This window comes from Lolium perenne, chromosome 4 (genome assembly GCF_019359855.2).
Source record: "Lolium perenne isolate Kyuss_39 chromosome 4, Kyuss_2.0, whole genome shotgun sequence".
Classification (NCBI taxonomy): Eukaryota; Viridiplantae; Streptophyta; class Magnoliopsida; order Poales; family Poaceae; genus Lolium; species Lolium perenne.
The window spans coordinates 265,152,053-265,174,201 of record NC_067247.2 but is presented as its reverse complement, the minus strand read 5'-3'; the positions used below and the strand labels follow the sequence as shown (position 1 = coordinate 265,174,201).

Below are 22,149 nucleotides of genomic sequence, written 5' to 3'. Positions count from 1 at the left end.
TCCTAAAATAAGTAACTCAACTTATATAGATATACAAATGTATAACTAAAATATGTATACATATTTTTCAATATAGATAAAACTAAGTTATTTACTTTAGAATGGAGGGAGTACCTATCTTGACAAAACTAAGTTGTTTATTTTAGGATGGAGGAAGTACCAATCTTTGTTGGCAGATTGTGATTTATTTTTGCTAAGTAGATATAACTGGCATGAACAATTACAATAATGATTTATTTGAATTTTAACCATTGTTCTGCATCATAATCTGTTTTGTCACCCGTGGCAACGTACAGGCATTTTACTAGTTTTCAGAAAAGGAAAAAATGTTTTTATCGACGAGCCGATCCTGGTCCATGTCTCCGGCGGGCCGCGGCTGCCCAGTGGCCCCAGGACCTGGCCGCATACTCACGCCACCGCTTGAACAGAATACGGCATATCCACGACCACACGGCCACGGCGGCCACCACCGGCTTCTTCCACGTCGGATACCTGCCGCGTCCACTGACACGCGGGCCCCTGACCCCACCCGGCAGATAAAAACACGGTTGGAAGCGTGCAAGTGCAAAACCTCCCTCCGTCGCTCTCCCCATAGCATAGTCCGTCCGAAGCCAACCCAGATTTCCTCCAACAAAAATAAACGTCTCGTATCTTCCCGTCTCGGCTCGCTCGTCGTCTCCTTCGGAAGCCTCCCTGCACCCGAGGCCTCCTCTCCCTCCCTGCACCCGAGGCCTACCCACCAGGAGGGCCTAGCCGCGATCTGCCCGCCCCCCGCCGACTCCAAAGGTGCCCGCCTGCCGCATCCCTCGACCCCGATCCAATTCGGGGAGGTGGTTGATTCCATAGATGCGCTAGTCCTTTCTACTGTGGGAGAAATCGGTGTTTTATCAGTGCGTTTTGAACTCCACGGTAGGACGATTTGGGCCGCGGGGAGAGGGGTTGCGCGCTAATCGCTAGTTTTTTCCTCAATGCTGGTCTGGTCTGCGCGGGGGTAAGTCGCGAGGCGCGGCGGCCGTGTACTTTTCGGGGGTTCCGATTGCTCGACTTATCTTCTAGATAGACTAGACTTCTACTCGGCGGTTTAGTTTTGGGACTAATTTTGTTTGCTAGGTATTTATTGCTTGTGGCCACTGAATTAGTAACTAGTTCCCGTTAATGTTTGGACTGTTCTATTGCCCACTGTTGTTATTATTATTAGTGGGTCGGTCGCTAGATTTAGAAATTTCCTAGTAGATTTATAGTCGGTTGGACCTGGGCAGCTTTCCGGTTATATTCGGCCGATCTGCAGCTTTCTAAATCGCGACGTGCCTGAATCGGTTGGTGGTCCTGCTCTGGATTGGTTGTTGGGAAGAGTGGTTGGATCTTGTGATATACATCCGTGGCTTTCGTGTAATGGACAGTGTATTCTCTAGGTTTTTGACACTCAGAACATTGAGAAGCCGAGGAGGCAATACTTGGGCAGCCAGCATTGTCTTTGCTAGCTTGCACTATTGCTCTCCTACAATGGAATAGGAACACCCTTTTGCAGATACATCTTGTCCACGAGTTTGAGGGATTTGTTGGTTCTTGAAGGATCCTATCTGTGTAAGGGGTCCAAATATTATTTTTCCTTGCCATATTTGTTACTTTACTGAATCAAAGGAGCAAGATGCTGGAGTTTTTTTTTAATCTAGCATTGCCGTTTTGTTTAGTATAATGGAGACGTGCATCTAAAATGTACGGCTAAGCCGCCTCTTATTGTGTAATTATCATAGAAAGGATTGGCCTCTGGCGATGTCATAGGTGCTGTTCACGATTTCTTTGGTCGCGTGGTTCAGGTTCTTTAATTTCACGAGAAATCATACCATTGGATACTTACACGTTATCGATGTTCTTTCATTCCTTTGTTTAACACAAGTCCTGTCACTATATCTTGAGAGCAAATTTATTTTATGCATCTGACAGTTGTTCTTAATTTCTAGGGAAGGACCAGTATGCTCCGCAGCGAAGTGTTGCAGAATACTAAAGAGAGTTTGATCATTTTAAGGAAGCACGAAAGAAGATCCACTCCTCAGTTTCTGAATCCTGGAATTCTCTAGATTGTAGAAGAACATAGCCTGGATTTTAGCTGAAGAGGACAGACCACAAGATTCTTTCCCTAAATTATGGTCTTTGGCATCATGGCACCGAAAAACATGATCCGCTTCATTTTGGTGCTGATCCATGTGAGCAGTTGTTTCGGTAGATCAGGGAAAATGTTTTCTCCTGGCTTCATTTCAGCGGCAAAGTCATTACCAAGCTGGCCGATTTTCAGTGCAGGAATATCTGTAACTGTTGCACTTGTTCTGTCCTTGTTTCTAACTTTGGAGCATCTCTGTGCATATCATCAACCGGAGGTAATTTTCTTCCCGAAAATCATTTTGTTTATGAGCGGAATATATTTTTTTGATATGAAAGATTTCATTCTGGAATGAGTTGCATTTCTGATACGTTTTCAGCTATATTCTTTTCAACCTTGCTACTTTTTTTATTCAGTTGATTACTTTTTGCACTGCAGGAGCAGAAGTTCTTGGTTGGTCTCATTCTGATGGTTCCAGTGTATGCTGTTCAATCAGTAAGTAGACCCAGCTTTTTATTTTTTTGTTCCAGTTTTCTTCACAATGAGCTGTTATTGCACTTATTAGTTTGTGTAGAAGTACTGATGATCAGAATGAGCATCTGAAAATTTTCTTTTTGGGAAATGGACAGCATAAGATTTATGCTCATTATCTTACTATGTTTGTGAACGTTTTCTAATGATTTACTTTACTATTCTTGTGTGATCATAATTCATGTACTCTGTATATACATTTTGAATCATATATCTGATCACATTGTTGACTACTTATAATGTTTTAAATATGCCCGTGAGAGTGTTTGAAGTGTAGTGAGTTTAGAATAACACTACATATTTGAATAACCAGCCGTAATTCTGTTTCTCTTTGAACATATGCTTGTTGAGGATAATTGCTACCACTCGTAATGCTTTTATTCCTCCTATCAGTTTTCACCACCTTGATATTTTTTTTTCGTGTATAGTGACTATGATTTCGTTCCCTTCAATTTCAACAGGATAATCTTCTTATTTTCTTGCAGTTCTTCTCGTTACTGAATTCAAAGGTTGCATTCGTCTGTGAGCTGATGCGGGACTGTTATGAAGCATTAGCAATGTATTGCTTTGAGAGATATTTGATAGCATGCTTAGGTTCGTAATTTTTTTTTTATTGTTGTTCCTCCTATGTGAAACCATGCATGGTTGTGATTTTTTAGCTGTTAGTCATCTTAATCATAACTTGTTTAATGAATGGTTATATACGGGTTCAAAAAAGAATGTTTGGTAATGCAGAGACCAATTCAGTTGAAATAAGTTCTAACTTCTTTGAACTGGAAACTGTAGGGGAGGCCCCGACAGTAAATTTTATATAAAAAAAAAACATTGGAGATTGATACTATTTTTATGCCTTTTGGATGTTGGAGTCATCAATCACAAGAATGTTATGAAGTGCCTTATTCTGTTTGCTGCTTTATTTTCGTCAGTGCATAGGGCTTGTAAAATCGATGATGGTTTCTGAATACCCTAGTTCTTTAGCCGCAGTGATTTCAGCTTTCCTTAATTTTTATATGTTGTATTTTTATTATTTAAGGTGGGGAGGAAAGTACCATCAGATTCATGGAGGATCAGTTTCAACCAAGTGACAGTTCTCCTCTGCTAGATGTTGATTATGATTATGGTATTGTGAAACATCCTTTCCCACTGAACTGGTTTATGAGAAATTGGTACCTCGGTCCTGACTTTTACTATGCTGTGAAGATTGGGATTGTGCAATATGTACGTACTTCTGACGCCAAGTTATTTCCCTTTTACTCTTTAGCTTAAACTGTAACTGCACTGATGGAGTATATGGTATTCTGCAGATGATACTGAAGCCTATTTGTGCTGTCTTAGCAATTTTTATGCAACTTCTTGGAATCTATGGAGAAGGGAAATTTGGGTGGAAATATGGGTAGGAGTCATGTTCTCTGCTGGTGTTTTTCCCTGTTCTTTTGAACATCTGTTATAAAATCCAAGACTTAAGTCATTTTATGCATAATTAGCATGAATTTGCATTGGAGAATAAGCAAAGTATTCCAAGTTGCGGCGTTCTCATAGTGTTGTCAATCCCTTTGCAGGTACCCATATTTGGCTGTTGTCCTTAATTTCAGCCAGACATGGGCATTATACTGTCTTGTACAGTTCTATACTGCTACCAAGGAGAAGCTGGAACCTATTAAGCCCCTGTCTAAGTTTCTAACTTTCAAGTCTATTGTATTTTTGACATGGTGGCAAGGTATTGCTGTTGCATTCCTGTTTTCAACTGGGCTTTTTAAAGGACATTTGGCACAGAGTTTGCAAACACGTATTCAGGATTATATAATATGTCTTGAGGTATTGCTTTATCCATTATGTTTTTAAGTTTCTAGTTTTGGTTGGTTTCACTTGTTTTTACTTCATATCCAGATGATGCATCAGGTAGTATTTAGTTACTACTTCACCTTGTTTTAGGTCATGTCATGGGTGGTTTTCCCAGGAAATTACTTCATATTCAAGTCGTTTTATGCATAATTAGCATGATTAAAGCATCTTTCAGTTGTTACATGCTTAACCTTTGTTTGTCCATCCACGATATAGTTACTCTAGAAAAGAGTCATCTCTGATAGTGTGCGTTCTGTAGTAGTGAAGGGTTTGTTCCGCCGTACTCTGCATTTGCATATTGATGAATGCTTCTACTGTAAATTGTTCCTCCATCACTTTTCTTCATGATGCATGTTCACATTGTGGAGGTTATGACTGTATGAGTTTTATAATATTGAGAAGTCTCCCAGATTGCAATGGTGTGCCACACATACCTGGGTTTGAGCATTCTCCACACTCTATAAGAAGTCAAGGGGGTCTTTCCCCTTTGCCTCCTTTGTTATATCTGCTTTTCAATGCGGTTACACTCATACTTTCAATTATCTTCTGTTGCAAATGTATAGAGTGTGCTTGTTGCACCAATTACTTTTTGTTTTGCTTGTGCACATATACTGTCAACGCCTTTTCAAAATTGATGAGGATATTTTGTGTTGTACATGACTAGCCATTGGATTTACTGCAGACAGCAATGCTGCTTTATTATCTATTTGTTTTCGAAACATAATTTCCTTTAAGTTGATTCCCATGACATTTTGTATCCCTTGCATGACAGATGGGGGTAGCGGCAGTGGTTCATTTGAAAGTATTTCCAGCTAAGCCATACAGACGTGGGGAGAGAAGTGTTCCCAATGCTGCTGTCATGTCTGATTATGCGTCCCTGGGCGCACCAGACCCTGAAGAAGAAAGAGACATTGACAAGTTAACAATCATGGAGACTGCTCGTCCTGATTCCAGAGAGAGGCGGCTGAGTTTTCCTCAGAGTGTTCGTGATGTAGTGTTAGGAAGTAGTGAAATTGTAAGCTCCCGATACTTGTCAGTTGTCAGTACCACCCATATCATTTTTGTCAACTATTCGTCTTACTTGTTTTATTGTACCTTTCAGATGGTTGATGATGTCAAATACACCGTCTCCCACGTCGTGGAACCTATGGAGCGCAGGTTCACAAAGATAAACAAGACACTCCACCAAATATCTGAGAATGTCAAGCATGAAAAGCAGAAGAGGAAGGCGAAGGACGATAGCCATCTCATACCCCTGGAATCACGGTCCGAGGAATTTTCAGAAGCTCATGACCAGGTTTCGGGTGGTAGTTTTAGTGACAGTGGATTAACTAGGAAAAGGTACAGCAGACTTCGCAGATGGTTCTAGCAGTCTGGTGGTGGGTTTTGACAAACAAGGGGGCTAACCTTTACCCACAGGTAGAAGTTTATACATCATAGGACATACTGAGGCAAAACAGTGCTGAATTCCAGTGACTAATAGTGCGCAGGAGGATGGCTTCGGAGCTTTAATTCGAGTCCCTAGTTCCTCTTGTTTATAGCTGACCCTGGCCCTTGTCACTTTCAGGAGGCAGTTGTCGCATGGGTTTTTCTGTGAGAGAGGCCATGTTTAGTTCAGGCAGAAATATTAGGTTCCGATAATTACTTAATGTGATCCTCCCTGTACTTCTTTTGATTAACTTTGCATTGAAGGGAGAAAACTTTTGCTGTAAACGACCGAGACCTACCCTGTTGATCTATTTGACAAAAGATCTGCAACTGAACAAATGCTTCTACTTCCGAAGTGATTAGTATGGTCATCGTCAAGTATATATACCAGTTCTAAGTTCCATTGTCTCATCATTTTTAATAGCCAAGTTCTTTTTTTTTTTTTTTTTTTTGGCTTTCTGGCGACCCTGTGAACTACGATTGGAAGGCAACTAGACGACTCAAAAGCTTAGCTTCGTTGAGCAATGTCGTTTTTCATCAGTAGTGGCAACAGGCTGCCATAGTCGGAACAAATTGCAGATGTGGCTGATTGAAGTAACACATATAAAAAGGCCTAACGTAACGCATTGTTACTGACTATTACTAGTCCCACACAAGGAAATAAACAGAACGGGGATGTAGCTCAGATGGTAGAGCGCTCGCTTAGCATGCGAGAGGCACGGGGATCGATACCCCGCATCTCCAACTTTCGTTTTTTACCTAAGCCGATGACATGAGAGATCCGAGACGTTGAGTTCACAAGCCTGATTTACAGCAAAGCTTTCTGCGCTGTTTGTATATGATAGCACCATGGATTTTTTTTTTTTTTGACAGGAATACGGCACTTCATTGTAGCACCGGATACAATGCAGGGCAAAATCTGTTCAGAGAATATATGTTTTCATAGCATGCGACCAATGTGTACATCAAGCAAGACACCACACTAAAATTGAGGAATTATATTACACACAGAGTAGTAGGGTCGCATGAAAAGGCCTAGAGGAAAACAAATATTAGCTTTATATCGACCTATGTCCTCGAACGCTAATACATTTATTTTATCCTGCTAGCATGCCACGGAAACATTCGGAGGTTTCAGGGGGTGGCCACATTTTGTTTTGCAAGTGGTGCAATCTCCTCGCCCTCAGTGCCTGGCTGACTACCCTGAACTCCCAGGCCAAGAAGGGCCTCCTCCCACTTCTTCGCCGGTCCCTGGATCAGAAGAAAGTTTTTTATGTTATCAGTGTCATCATCACATACAAGAATTTCATGTTGCGGTTAAATGAACACTTAATTCACAGTTCGGCCCACCTTCCAAGATAGGTCTTGCGCCATGCAATTCTGAACCATTGCATGGAACGTGGGTGTTTTGTACAGTTTCAAAGCTCGTGTTACATTTGAAGCAACTGCTGTGACATCTGCTGGATCGACTGTTTCAAACTACAAGAGGACACATCAAGGCTGTCATCAATATGTCGACATCTGCAAGCAATCACTCAGACTAAGCCTATTGTTCTTTACCTCAGCGCTGAATGAACCCATGTGGAATCCGGTGACACCCTCCTTCACTGTGTCAACGAGTCCTCCAGTAGATGAACAGATAGGAATCTGTAAAATAAACTTGTATAATCAAATTTAGCGTGTAATCAAATTTAACTGACTTAATCTCTCTCTCATAAGACCATGTCAACTGGCAGTCTGGCACTACTTGTGTTATCAAATTTAGCGTGTAATTTATCAAGTCAGAACCTTGTAAAAAACAATGATCAAGTCTGAACACTTACCACTCCATATCTCATCCCTTGCAATTGAATGAGCCCACATGGCTCGAACCTACTTGGAACAATTATGAAATCTGCCCCGGCGAACATCATGTGTGCCAGTGGAACATTGAATTTTGCTACACCTCTAGCATTCTGTGGGTACTTCACTTCTAGCAGCATCAGTTCCTCCTCCATTTTCTTCTTCCCCGTACCCTGAAGAATACAATCTTTTTCGGATAAGCAACAATCATCTTCTCTCATATCATATCAGTGCATTAGAATTCTCTCCCAAATAAACATACAAGAACAATTATCTGAACATTCTCTTCAACGAACTCTGGAATGGCTGCAATTAGTATGTCTGACCCTTTTTGTTCTTCAAGACGTCCAATGAAAATTATAACAGGTATGCTAGAGTCAACAGGCAATCCAACTTCAGCTTGCAGCATTTCTTTATTGAGAGCCCTTGCTTCTGCTACCTGAAAAAGGTCCTCTTTAAGTACTGACTTATCCATATGTGATAAGTAGTAAAAGACGCGAAACCTTACCGTTGTTGCATTATATTTGACACTGACATAACTATCTGTTGCTGGATTCCAATCATAAACATCCATTCCATTTACAATTCCAACCTCAAGGGGCTTTGCACGAAGGACAACATCCAACTCGACACCTTTATCTGGGCCAGATGTCAGTTCTTTGACATAATGAGGACTCACTGTAAGGGCCACATCACACTCAGTAATTCCTGCCTTCATCCAGTTGATCTTTCTCCCTACTACTGGCCGAACATGCCTGTACACATCCAATTTTAATAAACTAGTAGACCAAACTAAATCAGTAATGAGGCAACAGGACATGAGGCCCATACCCATCAACAAAATCAAATGAAGGCATGAAACTTTCAGGTAAATTAAGAAGTTCGAAATCTGCTCTGGGAAATCTTCCTTGATAGGCAATGTTGTGAATGCAGAAAGCAACCTACAGGACAACTACTTACCAATCAAAACAAGAATAGAAAATCTGTGAAGCATACAAACTAAAATGAACACACTTCCCAACAAATGGAAGGAAATGGTGTACCTTGGCATTCTCATAAATTCCATTTTGCTTATAGATGCTCTTCAAATAGCATGGCAAAACTGCAGTGTGCCAGTCATTTGCAACAAAGACAACATTTTCTCCTGTTCAAAGAATGTGAATGTTAGTTAGTTAGAGATAACAATTATTAACCATAATAGTTGATCTAATACAGAAACCTACCATATGGTCCTGAGAAATACACAGAATTGTTGAGATGAAGAACCCTTGGAGCCTCCAGTGCAGCCTAAAATTAGAAGAAGTTCCACGGAAGCTATGTGATCGAGCATTATAAGTTGGAACCTAGTTTAGTTAAGGCCCAAAATGGTGCAGTAAATTACAGCAGCAGGAAACTTGCCACCATAAATGCCTTACAAAAATAGCCATTAGATAAAATGATTTTTTTAAAGAGCAAATGCCATGCACTATGGGAGCCACCTTTCCAGTGCGGTAAGGCTGCCCCAACAGGGTTATAAAAAATGACACAACTTAGTGAAGAATCGATATTCTATGTGGAAAGTGTTAGAGTTGTATAGTCCCTTTTCTGTTAGTATGAGGGGCTTATCTGCACATTGTCACACATGTACATGTACTGGCCTATGGCCCTCTGTGAATACTAGGTTTAGCTCTTTGCACGTTGCAACTCCGTGCTCGATCCGCGCCGCCGCCGATGATTCTTCCGGCCGCTGCTGCTCCACTCTTTCTTCTCTCCCGTTCTCGTCGGGATTGAGCTTGTTTTTCCAAGAAATTTGGCCTTTTTCGTCTTCCAATCAAGCTCAAATCTGCGGGGTTCTGGCCGCTCCCGCCGCCGGCCAGCCCTGCTCCGGCCGCTCCCGCCGCCGGCCAGCCCTGCTCCGGCCGCCCCCGCCGCCGGCCAGCTCCGTCCCGGCCGGCCCCGCCGCAGGTTGCCCCTGCAGCCAGCCGATCCTTCCCCGGCTGGCCTCGCGAGGCTGCTCCCGCGTGTAGCCCGGCCCGATCCTGCCCGAGTCCGGCCGGCGACGCCCAGGCCGCCTCAACCTCCGGCCGGCCTTCCCCCGGTCGGCCCTGCCCTGCTCTTGGCCAGCTCGGCCAGGGCTGGTTCTGATCCGGCTGAGATCTAGATCTTTAAAAAAAATGGCGTCGTCCTCCTGTGGATATATTCCTCGGTGCCCAGTGATCTTTGATTGTACCAACTATGGAGAGTTTGCAGCCTTTATGCGCATTCATATGCGTGGTCTTCGGTTGTGGGGTGTTCTTACTGGCGAGGTCTCTTGTCCGCCGCACCCCACTGCTCCTGTGCCTCCTACTCCGCCGTCCGTGCCGCCGGCCCTTGCTGAGGATGCTACTCAGGCTGATCGGGATGCAGCCAAGTCTGCCGAGGCTGCTGCTGATGAGGCATATGAGGAGCAGGTACTTACTTATTCAAAGGCTCTTGGATCTTACCGTGACAGTTTGGCTACCTTTACTCAGTGGTGTGATGGGATGCCAGGGCTGCTGCCGTTCTTTCTCAGAGTGTTCAGCCACAGTTTGCTTCTGAGTTTATGGGCCTCGCCACTGTTGCCGAGATGTGGTCTCACCTTCACCAGTGCTATCAACCTTCTGGGGATTCTCTGTACTTGTCTGTGTTGCGTCAGGAGCATGATCTTCAGCAGGGTGACTCTACTATTGATGAGTTCTACACCCAGAGTGCGGCGATCTGGCACCAGCTTGCCTCACTTCGCACACTGTCTGTGGTACTTGCCAGTGTTGCCGGACAGTGCGTTCAGATATGGACTTCCAGAGGATCCATGAGTTTTTGTCTAGACTTCGCCCAGAGTTTGAGCCTCGTCGTGCTCAGTTGTTTGCTCGAGGCCGTGTTCCTATCTCAGAAGTGCTGACTGAGCTTCGTGCTGAGGAGACTCGTCTGCGTGGTGCTGGACTGCTTGGGACACCCTCTGTTCTTGCTGCTCGAGTTCCCACTGCTCCTGCACCGCCACTTCTTCCTACACCAGTGCTTGCTGCTTCTGGAGGAGCCCGCTCTTCTCGCGGTGGGGGTCGCTCTCGCCCTCCTCGGTTCTGCACTCACTGTCGGAGGTCTGGTCACCTTGAGTCTGACTGCTACCAGAAACAACGGGGTGTGCCTCCTCGTGCTCCACCTTCAGCGTCTGTCACCACCGGCTTCACTGAGCAGGATATAGTGAGACTTCAGCGTCTCCTTGCCTCCTCCGACTCTGCTTTAACGGAAGCTGCGCCTCACGCTGTTCCCTCTCCTGATCGAGTACATCTTCATGGGTTCTGGATTCTGGAGCTTCTTTTCACATGTCTCCTGATTCTTCCTCTCTTTCTTCTCTTCGACCTCTTCCTCTTCCTGTTAGTGTTCTTACTGCCGATGGTGCTTCTCTCCCTGTTGCTAGTCGTGGCACTCTTTCTACCTCCTCCTTCTCCGTTCCTGATGTTTCTCATGTTCCCCGTCTTACCATGAATTTGGTTTCCGCTGCTCAACTCACTGATTCTGGTTGTCGGGTCATTCTTGATGTAGATTCTTGTTCTGTTTAGGACACTCACACTCGGGCCCTGGTTGGGGCTGGCCCTCGGTGCCGTGACTCCCAGGGACTTTGGGAGCTTGACTGGCTTCATGTTCCTTCTTCCCCCACTTCATCGACCGCTCCATGTGTGCTTGCTGCTTCCACCACCGCCTCCTTTCAGCAGTGGCACCATCGTCTTTTTCATCTTTGTGGTTCTCGCTTGTCATCTTTACTTCGTCGAGGTCTTCTGTGGCCTGTCTCAGGAGATGTCTCGCTTCAGGGTTGTCAGGGTTGTAGACTTGGTAAACAGAATCAATTACCTTATCCTACTAGTGCGTCTGTATCTCAGCGTCCGTTTGATTTGGTCCATTCTGATGTATGGGGTCCGGCTCCTTTTGCTTCCAATGGGGGCCACCGCTACTATGTTCTTTTTATCGATGTCTTCTCTCGCCAGACTTGGATTTATTTTATGACTTCTCGCGGCGAGGTTCTCTCGATATATAAGCGTTTTGCTGCCATGGTCCATACTCAGTTTTCCACACCTATACGTGTCTTTCGGGCTGATTTTGCCGGTGAGTATATCTCACAGCTGTTGCGTGGTTTTCTTGCTGAGAAGGGTACTCTTGCCCAGTTTTCCTGCCCTGGCGCCCATGCCCAAAATGGCGTGGCTGAGCGCAAGCATCGCCACCTGCTTGAGACGGTCCGTGCGATGATGATCGCTGCCTCTCTTCCTCCTCACTTCTGGGCTCAGGCTATGTCTATTTCCACCTATCTCATCAACCTTCAGCCCTCCACAGCCTTGCAGGGTGGTATTCCTCTTGAGCGTCTTACTGGTCACACTCCTGATTACTTGACCCTTCGTCTTTTTTGTTGCGTTTGCTATATTCTTCTTGCTCCACGCGAACATACCAAGCTGACTGCTCAATCTGTTGAGTGTGTCTTCCTTGGCTACATCCCTGAGCATAAGGGATATAAGTGTTGGGATCCGGTTGCTCATCGTATGCGCATATCTCGGGATGTCACCTTTGATGAGTCCCGTCCTTTCTACCCGCGTCCCTCCTCCTCTTCCTTCTCGGTGGATGATATCTCTTTTCTCGTGTTCCCTGACTCACCTCCTCCTGTGCCTCCGGTCCCTGCTCCGCCGAGTCTCTCACCACCTTCTCCACCCGCCAGACCTCCCTCTCCTCCCTCACCACCGTCCCCACCCTCCACACCTTCCTCTCCCATGTCACCTTCCTCGACTACGGTCGTCCCTCCCTACCCTTTTCACTACTCCCGTCGTCCCTGTGAGGATGATGCTGCTTCTCCTGACATGCCCTCTACCTCTGATGCGATGCCCTCTCCGTCCGAGCCGACTCATCATCTTCGTGCTCGTCCTCGTCCTCCTCCTGATCGCTATTCTCCCACTCACTACGGTCTTTCTGTTGCCCTTGAGCCGGCCTCTTATCGGGATGCCCTTGCTCATCCCGAATGGCAGCTAGCGATGGCTCAGGAGATTGCTGCTCTTGAGCGTACTGGTACTTGGGATGTTGTCACTCCTCCTTCCTCTGTTCGTCCCATCACCTGCAAGTGGGTCTACAAGATCAAGACTCGCTCCGATGGTTCTCTTGAGCGCTACAAGGCTCGACTTGTCGCTCGCGGCTTTCAGCAGGAGCATGGCCGTGACTATGACGAGACCTTTGCTCCAGTGGCTCACATGACCACTGTTCGTACTCTTCTTGTCGTTGCTTCTGTTCGTCACTGGTCCGTCTGTCAGCTTGATGTGCAGAATGCATTTCTTAACGGTGAGTTGATCGAGGAGGTATACATGCAGCCACCTCCTGGCTACTCTGTTCCCGATGACATGGTCTGTCGTCTCCGGCGCTCTCTCTATGGCCTTAAGCAAGCCCCTCGCGCCTGGTTTCAGCGTGCCTCTGTGGTCACCGCTGCTGGTTTCGTTCCTAGCGCACATGACCATGCGCTCTTTGTCCACACATCCTCTCGTGGTCGGTCTCTGCTTCTTCTTTATGTTGATGATATGATCATCACAGGCGACGACCCTGAGTACATTGCCTTTGTCAAGGCCCGTCTTCGCGATCAGTTTCTCATGACTGATCTTGGTCCTCTCCGCTACTTTCTTGGGCTTGAGGTTTCCTCTACCGCCGATGGCTTCTATATCTCCCAGGAGAAGTATATTCAGGACCTTCTCACTCGTGCCGCTCTTGGTGATGAGCGCATTGTCGAGACTCCTATGGAGCTCAATGTCCGCCTCCGTTCCACTGATGGTGATCCTCTTCCGGACCCGACTCGCTATCGTCACTTGGTTGGGAGTCTTGTCTACCTTGCTGTCACACGTCCTGACATCTCCTACCCAGTCCACATTCTGAGTCAGTTCATGTCTGCTCCCACTAGTTTCCACTATAGTCATCTTCTTCGTGTCCTTCGCTATCTTCGTGGCACTATCTCCCGTCGGCTTTTCTTTCCTCGCTCCAGCTCCTTACAGCTCCAGACCTACTCAGATGCTACCTGGGCTAGTGATCCAGAGGATCGCAAGTCTCTCTCTGCCTACTGTGTCTTTCTTGGTGGCTCTCTCATTGCTTGGAAGACCAAGAAGCAGGTTGCAGTCTCTCATTCGAGTGTTGAGGCTGAGTTGAGAGCGATGGCTCTCTTGACGGCTGAGGTGACTTGGTTACGCTGGTTACTTGCGGACTTTGGTGTTTCTGCTGACGCTCCGACTCCGCTCTTATCGAACAGTACTGGTGCCATCAGCATTGCGCGTGATCCGGTGAAGCACGAGCTCACCAAACACATCGGTGTTGATGCCTTCTATGTGCGTCATGCTGTGCAGCATCAGGTTATGGCTCTTCATTATGTGCCTTCAGCAGCTTGCTGACTTCTTCACGAAGGCCCAGACTAGAGCACAGCATGGTTTCTTTCTCTCCAAACTCAGTGTTGTTGACCCACCATGAGTTTGAGGGGGGGGGGGGGGGGGTGTTAGAGTTGTATAGTCCCTTTTCTGTTATTCCCCGGTGTATGAGGGGCTTATCTGCACATTATCACACATGTACATGTACTGGCCTATGGCCCTCTGTGAATACTAGTTGCTATTCCAACAGAAAGAACTAGCCACTTAACAACAAATTAAGCCCGTCAGCATGGATGCATCATAGAAATATAAAAGGTAAACCACAAGTAAGCCAAAGTAGTCATATCCCTGCAGGCGGTGGTTGCAATAAGCAACCCCCATGCTAGTTTAGCAGCAAATGAAAATACTAAGTAAAGCTCAAAAAAAAAAAAAAACTTCACATAATTCAGGGATAGGGATTGTAATTCTCTAATTTATGTTGTTGATAGCTTGCTGGAGGTAATAAGAGAAGGGCAACATGGTCGGTAGAATGAAAACTGGAAAATATAACTAATTTACATCTTTTGAATAGCATTACATGTAATGGTACATAAGGCCCCAATTTATTGGATAGCAAACGTTCACAATACCATCTATATCATTAGCAACATACATAATTCAAACATTTTCCAAAAATATTGCTACTAATGTGTGGGTGTAAATTAAATCAATATATATGCCCCCCCTAATATAAAGAAACAGTTTATCCTGTGAAGAACAAATAATGGCAATTCAGCTAAAACTAGGGCTATTACGTTTCTGATTCGAAGGGATAAAGATAGCTTATGCCACAGGCCACAGCATTGGAATGGTTCATAAATTAAATATGTGAGTATGTTAGTCATATGAAGTTTTATCTAGATTGCATACTTACAAGGCACAAAAGGCAGAACCGTAACTGGTTATCTTGGAAGTCAGTTCCAGTGGTAGGACCATACAATTTTGATCCAGTTTTGCCCCATACCTAAAAGAATTACATATTATGGTTCAAATGGAATATTGGAAGGTTACAGTAAATGTGTAGATTGTTGAACGGCAGGCGGTTATAAGTACAACAAAACCTTCTCAAGAAACATAGGATGATCAACAAAAACACGATCAACTCCCCTTTTGTAGCAGTGGAAAAAGCGCACTGTTTCTGTCCTGTCGCCAACATTTACCTTAAAAGCAAAACTGTTTTTAGCATCTATAATGGCGATAACGTGTATAAGTCAACTGCAAGATAATATGCAAAGAGCGAAAAATCAATTAAAAAATATACCTTAACAAGAACATTTGTATCCCATGTGTCCTTGTACTGATCATAGCGTGGAACTACCGTCATAACCCGGTGCCCCATTGCCTATGAAGAAATAAGTTGTGCATCACACCAAAGATAATACAATAGAGAATTGCAGTGCGGTTTCAGTTAAAAATGAGTGATTTTAAATTAACACTACGTGCAGAAGAATACTTACAGCCAGAGCTGGGGGTAATCCTCCTACAACATCACCAAGGCCTCCAGTTTTGCACCATGGGTGCACTTCAGTTGCGACAAAAATTATGGGCATTCCAGTTGAACATAAGATAGGTGCTCGAGACCTAATAGGGTTAGGCTGACTTCCATTAATTGTGGATTTTCTTTTGGCCAGCTGTGTCTTATTCCTCACCGATGGGTGTTCGTTATTCAGAAACATAACTCCATTGTTACTAGATTGTTGGAATTGCATGTGACGTGATAGCTTCAATGCACCAACACTGTTTATTTGGTAAGCACAGTAAGTAGAAACTGAACCCATTGTTGCGGCGACTCAACAGCGACCTATCAGAATGTTATATGATGGGAAAAGAGTCACAATGGAGTTATTCTGCTTCAGAGAAACATGGAAATACACATTTAAACCAATATTCTTAACGATAACTAAAACTAATATGGTGGTAATAAATATTTACATTGCCGCAAAATATACATCGCATCGTCTCAAATAAGAAACCAGTACGAGTTGGTACAATGATTGTGCTAACTGCTAGCATACGCTGAACAGGTCTATTATCATTAATTCAAGCGTGTCTATTATGGTATAAAGCTTCAGAGGGATATAACAAGGTTTGTGGAAATAATACAGGCATTAGTTATTTGCATTTTAATCGTTTCAGCAAAAGCAATTGTCAATAAATTCATGGAGCTGTACCCCCGTGCTATGGAAAAAAAGACCTCCAAATCAATATATCACTGGAAAACACATCTAGTTGTCCATAATTCCAGATATACCAAACATTTGTGATTATTTCATGCTCATCAACACTATTTACTTAGGAAGAGGTTGTCATGCACTAGCTCCATTTCAGAAATTGGTCATTTGTATGCATGCATATACATAAAAAATCTTGGTAAATGAAAAATGTTCCTACACCTGAGTTTTTCCATATCATCGCAGGCATACATCCTGGCATGTAATGTACCGTACTAGTAATAGCCAAGGACCAAGAAGGATCACGTGAAGAGCAAAATAAAAACGAGTCCATAGGTGGGGTGAAGCTGAGGTGAAATGGGGTCTCCTAAATAAACACCCTAACAATAACGCCAGTGCCTTCCCTTGTAGAACACCCAAACAATGGTACAACGAAGTGGGGTGAAGCTGAGGTGAAATGGAGTCTACTAAATAAACACCCTAACAATAACACCTAGTGCATTTTCAGAGCACTATCAGAAACTGAGGCCGTGAGAATGTCGGCCGAAAGAGATTGGAACACATGCCAGTTAGGTTTTCAAAGAGCGAGGGAAATTCAGAAACGAACTGTCGGGTTGAGTCCCTATGCACACAGATCACAGCCCCTTGACAGAAAAATCCCCTGCCCTGCCCCCATGGAATGGCCCGCTACCTCTACGACAATGGCACGCCAGAGATTCAAAATCAAACTGCCCAAACTAATTGCGTTTTGGTCCGAAGACCGCGGGAGGAAATCGGCGTACCTTTCAGCTAGGCGTTGATGGCAGCCGCCAGGCAGAGCAAGCGTAGTGGCTGGGAGCGCAGAGAGAGCAGAGCAGCCTCAAGTAGAGTAGAAGTAGGCGGCAGGAAATATCCGCGCGCGGCGGTGGTGCGAGTGCCACACGGTGCGATCCACCATCACCGGCCCGCACGGCGACAAACGGGGCGGGGCACCACCACCGTACTGGCGCCGCTGCTGGCACGTTGCATTTGGCTCGAGGGAGGGGAGAGGACTGATGATGAAGCGGCGGGGCCGTCGGGATTGGGGAGGCGGCCTCAGGAGCCGTTGGTTTATCCAGCCCGTGGCTGATGGCTCCTCTTGGAGTGGGGAATTGGGCGCATTTTTCTCGTGCGCAGCTAGGAGCATCTCCATTCGGCCCCCAAAGTCTCTCTAAACGGGCTGGTGGTCTTTTTTCTTCTAGTGGTACGACCTAAAGTTTTTTATAGACCGTGATGATGCTTTTTTTTTTATGTAACCATATATATCATTAGACAATCTGTTTATAGAGATTATGGTCACCACACAAGACAAACATTTGCATCAAGCAACTTTGCACAAGAAAACTCACAAGAAGTAAAACTACAAGTTCACCCTTGGAGAAACCTGTGTCTCGCCGAAACATCGTCCATCTTACTCCACCGTGTAAGAGCAAGATCCATATCCCGTGTTTTGTGTGTTTGATAACAACACTCGAACAATTCTAACCGTGCACAAAGTTTGTCATTGATAGGTTTGCAAGATGCACGGTACCCTCGCCGAACACATTATGATCAGAAGACCGAAGCGTAGTTCTTAGGCTTTCTGGTTTTGTGTGTGTGTCGCGAGGTAACATGGTAGGAGAGGAAAAGAGGAAAAAACTGTTTTAGCCATAGCGGTACTACCGGTACCAGGAGCGGTAGTACCGCTACCCCTACTGGTACCGCCCGAGATACCGCTCTGAGGATTGCACGCGAAAATGTCCCACAGAACAGGTTACGGTACCTTTACGGTACCTTGAGCGGTAGTACCGCTTGAGAGCGGTAGTACCACCCACGGTACCGCTCAAGTACCGTAACGCATTACGGACGTTACGGTCGTACCGGTGTGGTACCGCTTCGGTACCGCTTCGAGTCCAGTAAGGTCTGGACCCTGTTGCGGTACCTCGAGCGGTACCGCAAGCGGTAGTACCGCGATGTGTCCACGTGGACAAGTTCAGTGGGGATTTGAACTCAGAGCGGTAGTACCGCTTCCCAGAAGCGGTAGTACCGCTTAGGCAAAAACAACATCCAACGGTTGGATTTGGAGGGACCTATATAAAGGCCCCTTCTTCTCCAGCCCGACTTAGCTCTTCTCTCTCTCTCTCCTCCATTGTTGCTGAGCTCAAAATTGAGGGGATCTCCTCATCCACCCAACCAATCTTGCTCATACTTTGAGAGGTGGTGGAGGACACCCCGATCTATCATTCTACCGAGAGAAAGTTCACCAATTCGTGGTACTCCTTAGTGGATCTTGGTGGTAGGGTTCCTTTGGTGGAGCATTGGAAGGGTTCCTTTGGTGGAGCATTGGAAGGGTTCCTTTGGTGAAGCATTGGAGAAGGGTTCCTATGGTGGAGCATTGGAGATGTGCAGCTATGGAGTCTAGCTTGGTGATGTACTAACTCCATAGGGTGTTGGGAGCATCCTTGTGTGTGGAGCTCGCCCCAACCTTGTGAAGGAATCACCGCCTCGACCGGTGCCTTAGTGGAAGAGGGAGAGCACCTCCGTGGAGCTCTCTCGAGGAAGAAGGTGAGGCCTTCCTTCGTGTAGTCTCTTGTGTGAGACTAGCACCTCCTCAACGCAGACGTACTTCCTATTGTGGAAGGAACTGCGGTAAACAAACCTCGCCTCGCCTCCGCGCCCTCCGGTTGTCTCGCTCCTTACTCTTACTATCTTGTTGATTCTTTTACTTGTTGCACATGTCCTAGCATCATTGTAGGAACACCACTATTGCTAAAGTTATCACCTTTACCTTCCGTTGCGCTAAAATTGAAAAAGCTTAAAACTTGTCGTAGCGCCATTCACCCCCCCTCTTGTTCGCTACGATCCATTCAAGTGGTATCAGAGCAAGGTTTTCTTGCTCGGGCTTTACCGCCTAAGAAATGGCCGAACAAGAGGTGGTTGTGAATGGAGTCCTTCCCCGTGAGCAATCATCTCCATCATCAAGTGCCGATAATACTCCGGCTACTTTGAATGACCTCAAGAAATTGGAGTCATCCATTGTATCTCAATTGAAGGCTATGATGATGGAGTTGATTACTCCAAAACCAAACCCCATCATAGATACTAAGAGAGGTGTCAATGTTTCCCCATCACAAGTTAACCCTTTTCCTTGTGTTGAGATTGTTGAGCAATCAACAAATTCACATCGGGAAAAGGATCTTGAGGATGTTGACACCTCATCAAAAGGGAAGGATGTATCTCCACCAAGTGATTATGCCGTAAATGTTCCAATACCCATGCCTTGCATCTTGACTCATGGTCCACCACCATTACTTGAATCTAATAGCTTTGGTGATTGGAAACTCTTAATGCGTTCTCATGTGCGCAGCACCTCTACCGAGCTTTGGCGTATCATTGAAGAAGGATATTCACCACAAGACCCAATGAACTTGACAAGAAGGGAAGTGGTGGACCATCAACTCAACGCCATCGCCATCGACATGATTCACTTGGCCATTACTCCCAAGGACCGCGCTCATATTCACTCGCTCAAGACCGCCAAGGAAGCTTGGGACGAACTTGACAAGCTCTTCCTTGGAAATGGGAGTATCCAAGGCTCTCATTTTAGTGAAGTGATGGCCAACGACTTTGTCACGATAGAGGGAGAATCGCCCGAAGAGATGTACCAGCGCCGTATTGCTCTCACCATACAAATGCAAGATCTTGGAGCGACTTTTGTGGATGACCTTTGGATCGAGAAAAAGTTCTACAATGCTCTCCTTCCTTTGAGTGGAAACAAGAAACGAAACTCTTGCTACAATTGTCGCGACAAAAGTCACTTCGTTGCGGATTGTCTCTACAAGAGAAGGGACTTAAATGGTGGATACCTCATTCGTAAGAGCAAGTTTAGACCTCTTCCCAAAGGGCTCTCCAAGCTACCCCCCAACAACGACGTCACCAAGATCTCCTCCACCGAGAAGCCTAGAACTAACATGCTTGGAGATGAAGACCATATGGTGGAAAATGAAGGGCTTGAAAAGAAGAAGGAATTGGAGCTTATCTCTCTCACCCAAGTTTATGAGGAAGAAGTGTGCATGCGTATGACTCTTGAAGCTAGTGTTCTTATTCTTGAAGACTTCAACAATTCTCTCATCTCCCAACTCATCAAGGACCGAGATTATGCTCTTGGTTGGTTGGACAAGCTCAAGACAAAGAAGGATTATCTTGAAGAAGATCATGAATGGTCAATTGAGGATGTTGCAACCTTTGCCAAGAATAAAGAAGATGAAGGTCCTAATTCATGTTGTGACAAGCTCCTTGACGAAGTATGCTTCTTGAGAAAACACAATGCAAAACTCTTGGATGTCATCTCAACTCAAGAGGAGGCCTTAGATGAATACTATCGTTTGAGTAAAGAGAAGGTGCAATGTTGTGATCATGAAGAAGAGATTGCCACTCTAAAGAAACACAAGGCCAAGCTAGTCGAAGTGAATGAGAGGCAAAATGAATCCTTGTTGGAGTGGATCCGTTTGAGCAAAGAAAAAGTCACTTGTTGTAACCATGAGGATGAAATTGCTTATCTTAAGAGAAGCAAGGACAAACTTATGGTGATCAAGCTTATGCAAGATGAAGCCATAGAAGAATATAAACGCTCAAGCAAGGATTACATTTGTCGTAATCATGAGGACGACATTGCCACTTTAGAGAGACACATGCATTCACTCTTGAGAAGGAATTCCCTTATTGAGGAAGCTCTAGTGGATCGAGAAGATGAAGCTAACAACTTGAGGTCCGAGATTGAGAGTCTCCAAATCCAAATCCAATTATTGGAAGGAGTCATTGAAGCCCACGAGGACTTATGCAATGAAGGAGAAGTGGCAATTATGCCAAAGAAGATTGAGAGAGGAAGAAGGATCAATGAAGCAAAGAATATGAAGATAGGGCCCATTGAAAAATGGGCTCCTATTTCCAACTCTTGATCTATGAAGGGCCTTGCTTTCGGAGATGCTTATTGGGTGGTTAGTCTTGAAGCCACAAGTATTATGTCCGGAAGCAAGGAATTCGTTGTCGTCATCAAGTCCTTATATCTATCTCTCTCATGACGACGACACAAGCAAGCTTAAAGGTATTGGAGCCTTGACAAGGTGGTGATCAAGTCCTACCTTGTCAAGACTCTTACATATGTACTCTTTGTTCATTGCTCTACACTCTTGGGTCTTTGTACCTACTATTATGAACATGTAGTGGTCCTCTTGTGGAGTGATAACCCACAAGTATAGGGGATCGCAACAGTCTTCGCGGGAAGTAAAACCCAATTTATTGATTCGACACAAGGGGAGACAAAGAATACTTTAAAGCCTTAACAGCGGAGTTATCAATTCAGCTGCACCTGGAAACAGACTTGCTCGCAAGAGTTTATCAGTAGTTATAGTTTTATAGCAGTAGCAGTAGTGAAATAACATCAGTAGTGGAATAAAGACAGCAGTAGTGATTATAGTAAATAGCAGGATTAAAATACTCTAGGCACAGGGATGGATGAACGGGCGTTGCATGGATGAGAGAAACTCATGTAACAATTAAAGCAGGGCATTTGCAGATAATAATAAAACGGTGTCCAAGTACTAAGCAATCCATAGGCATGTGTTCCGTATATAGTCGTACGTGCTCGCAATGAGAAACTTGCACAACATCTTTTGTCCTACTAGCCGGTGGCAGCCGGGCCTCTAGGGAATCTACTGGAAATTAAGGTACTCCTTTTAATAGAGCACCGGAGCAAAGCATTAACACTCCGTGAACACATGTGATCCTCACATCACTTCCTTCCCCTCCGGTTGTCCCAATTTCTGTCACTTTG

The 22,149-nt window shown here is 45.0% G+C and overlaps 2 protein-coding genes and 1 non-coding gene across 3 annotated transcripts; 2 read left to right on the top strand and 1 right to left on the bottom strand.

Annotated features, from left to right (window-relative positions):
• Window positions 1–610: 610 nt before the first annotated feature.
• On the top strand, window positions 611–6,313 carry LOC127331599 (protein LAZ1 homolog 1). Its single transcript, XM_051357775.2, has 9 exons — window positions 611–786; window positions 1,962–2,375; window positions 2,537–2,593; window positions 3,115–3,223; window positions 3,663–3,847; window positions 3,934–4,022; window positions 4,189–4,444; window positions 5,244–5,486; window positions 5,574–6,313. The coding sequence occupies exons 2-9, from the start codon at window positions 2,145–2,147 to the stop codon at window positions 5,838–5,840; spliced, it is 1,437 nt and encodes a 478-aa protein (XP_051213735.1). The 5' UTR covers window positions 611–786; window positions 1,962–2,144; the 3' UTR covers window positions 5,841–6,313.
• Window positions 6,314–6,570: 257 nt separating this feature from the next.
• On the top strand, window positions 6,571–6,643 carry TRNAA-AGC (transfer RNA alanine (anticodon AGC)). Its single transcript has one exon. It is a non-coding gene; the product is annotated as a tRNA-Ala (tRNA).
• A 178-nt stretch (window positions 6,644–6,821) lies between these two features.
• Window positions 6,822–17,378, bottom strand: LOC127331600 (granule-bound starch synthase 1b, chloroplastic/amyloplastic). Its single transcript, XM_051357776.2, has 14 exons — window positions 17,102–17,378; window positions 15,606–15,949; window positions 15,410–15,490; window positions 15,210–15,308; window positions 15,023–15,112; window positions 8,965–9,028; window positions 8,785–8,885; window positions 8,573–8,682; window positions 8,250–8,496; window positions 8,004–8,180; window positions 7,723–7,914; window positions 7,460–7,546; window positions 7,250–7,378; window positions 6,822–7,150 (listed from the first exon to the last, which is right to left on the bottom strand). Exons 2-14 carry the CDS (start codon window positions 15,924–15,926, stop codon window positions 7,034–7,036), a joined length of 1,815 nt encoding a protein of 604 aa, XP_051213736.1. The 5' UTR covers window positions 15,927–15,949; window positions 17,102–17,378; the 3' UTR covers window positions 6,822–7,033.
• Window positions 17,379–22,149: the final 4,771 nt, after the last annotated feature.

Coding starts and splice junctions, on each gene's coding strand:
- LOC127331599 (XM_051357775.2), top strand. CDS start 2,145: ATGGTCTTTGGCATCATGGCACCGAAAAACATGATCCGCTTCATTTTG. Junction 2,594..3,114: donor CAGTGTATGCTGTTCAATCA/GTAAGTAGACCC, acceptor ATTTTCTTGCAG/TTCTTCTCGTTACTGAATTC. Junction 4,445..5,243: donor ATTATATAATATGTCTTGAG/GTATTGCTTTAT, acceptor CTTGCATGACAG/ATGGGGGTAGCGGCAGTGGT.
- LOC127331600 (XM_051357776.2), bottom strand. CDS start 15,926: ATGGGTTCAGTTTCTACTTACTGTGCTTACCAAATAAACAGTGTTGGT. Junction 8,181..8,249: donor TCAAATATAATGCAACAACG/GTAAGGTTTCGC, acceptor GACCTTTTTCAG/GTAGCAGAAGCAAGGGCTCT. Junction 7,379..7,459: donor TGGGTTCATTCAGCGCTGAG/GTAAAGAACAAT, acceptor GTCCTCTTGTAG/TTTGAAACAGTCGATCCAGC.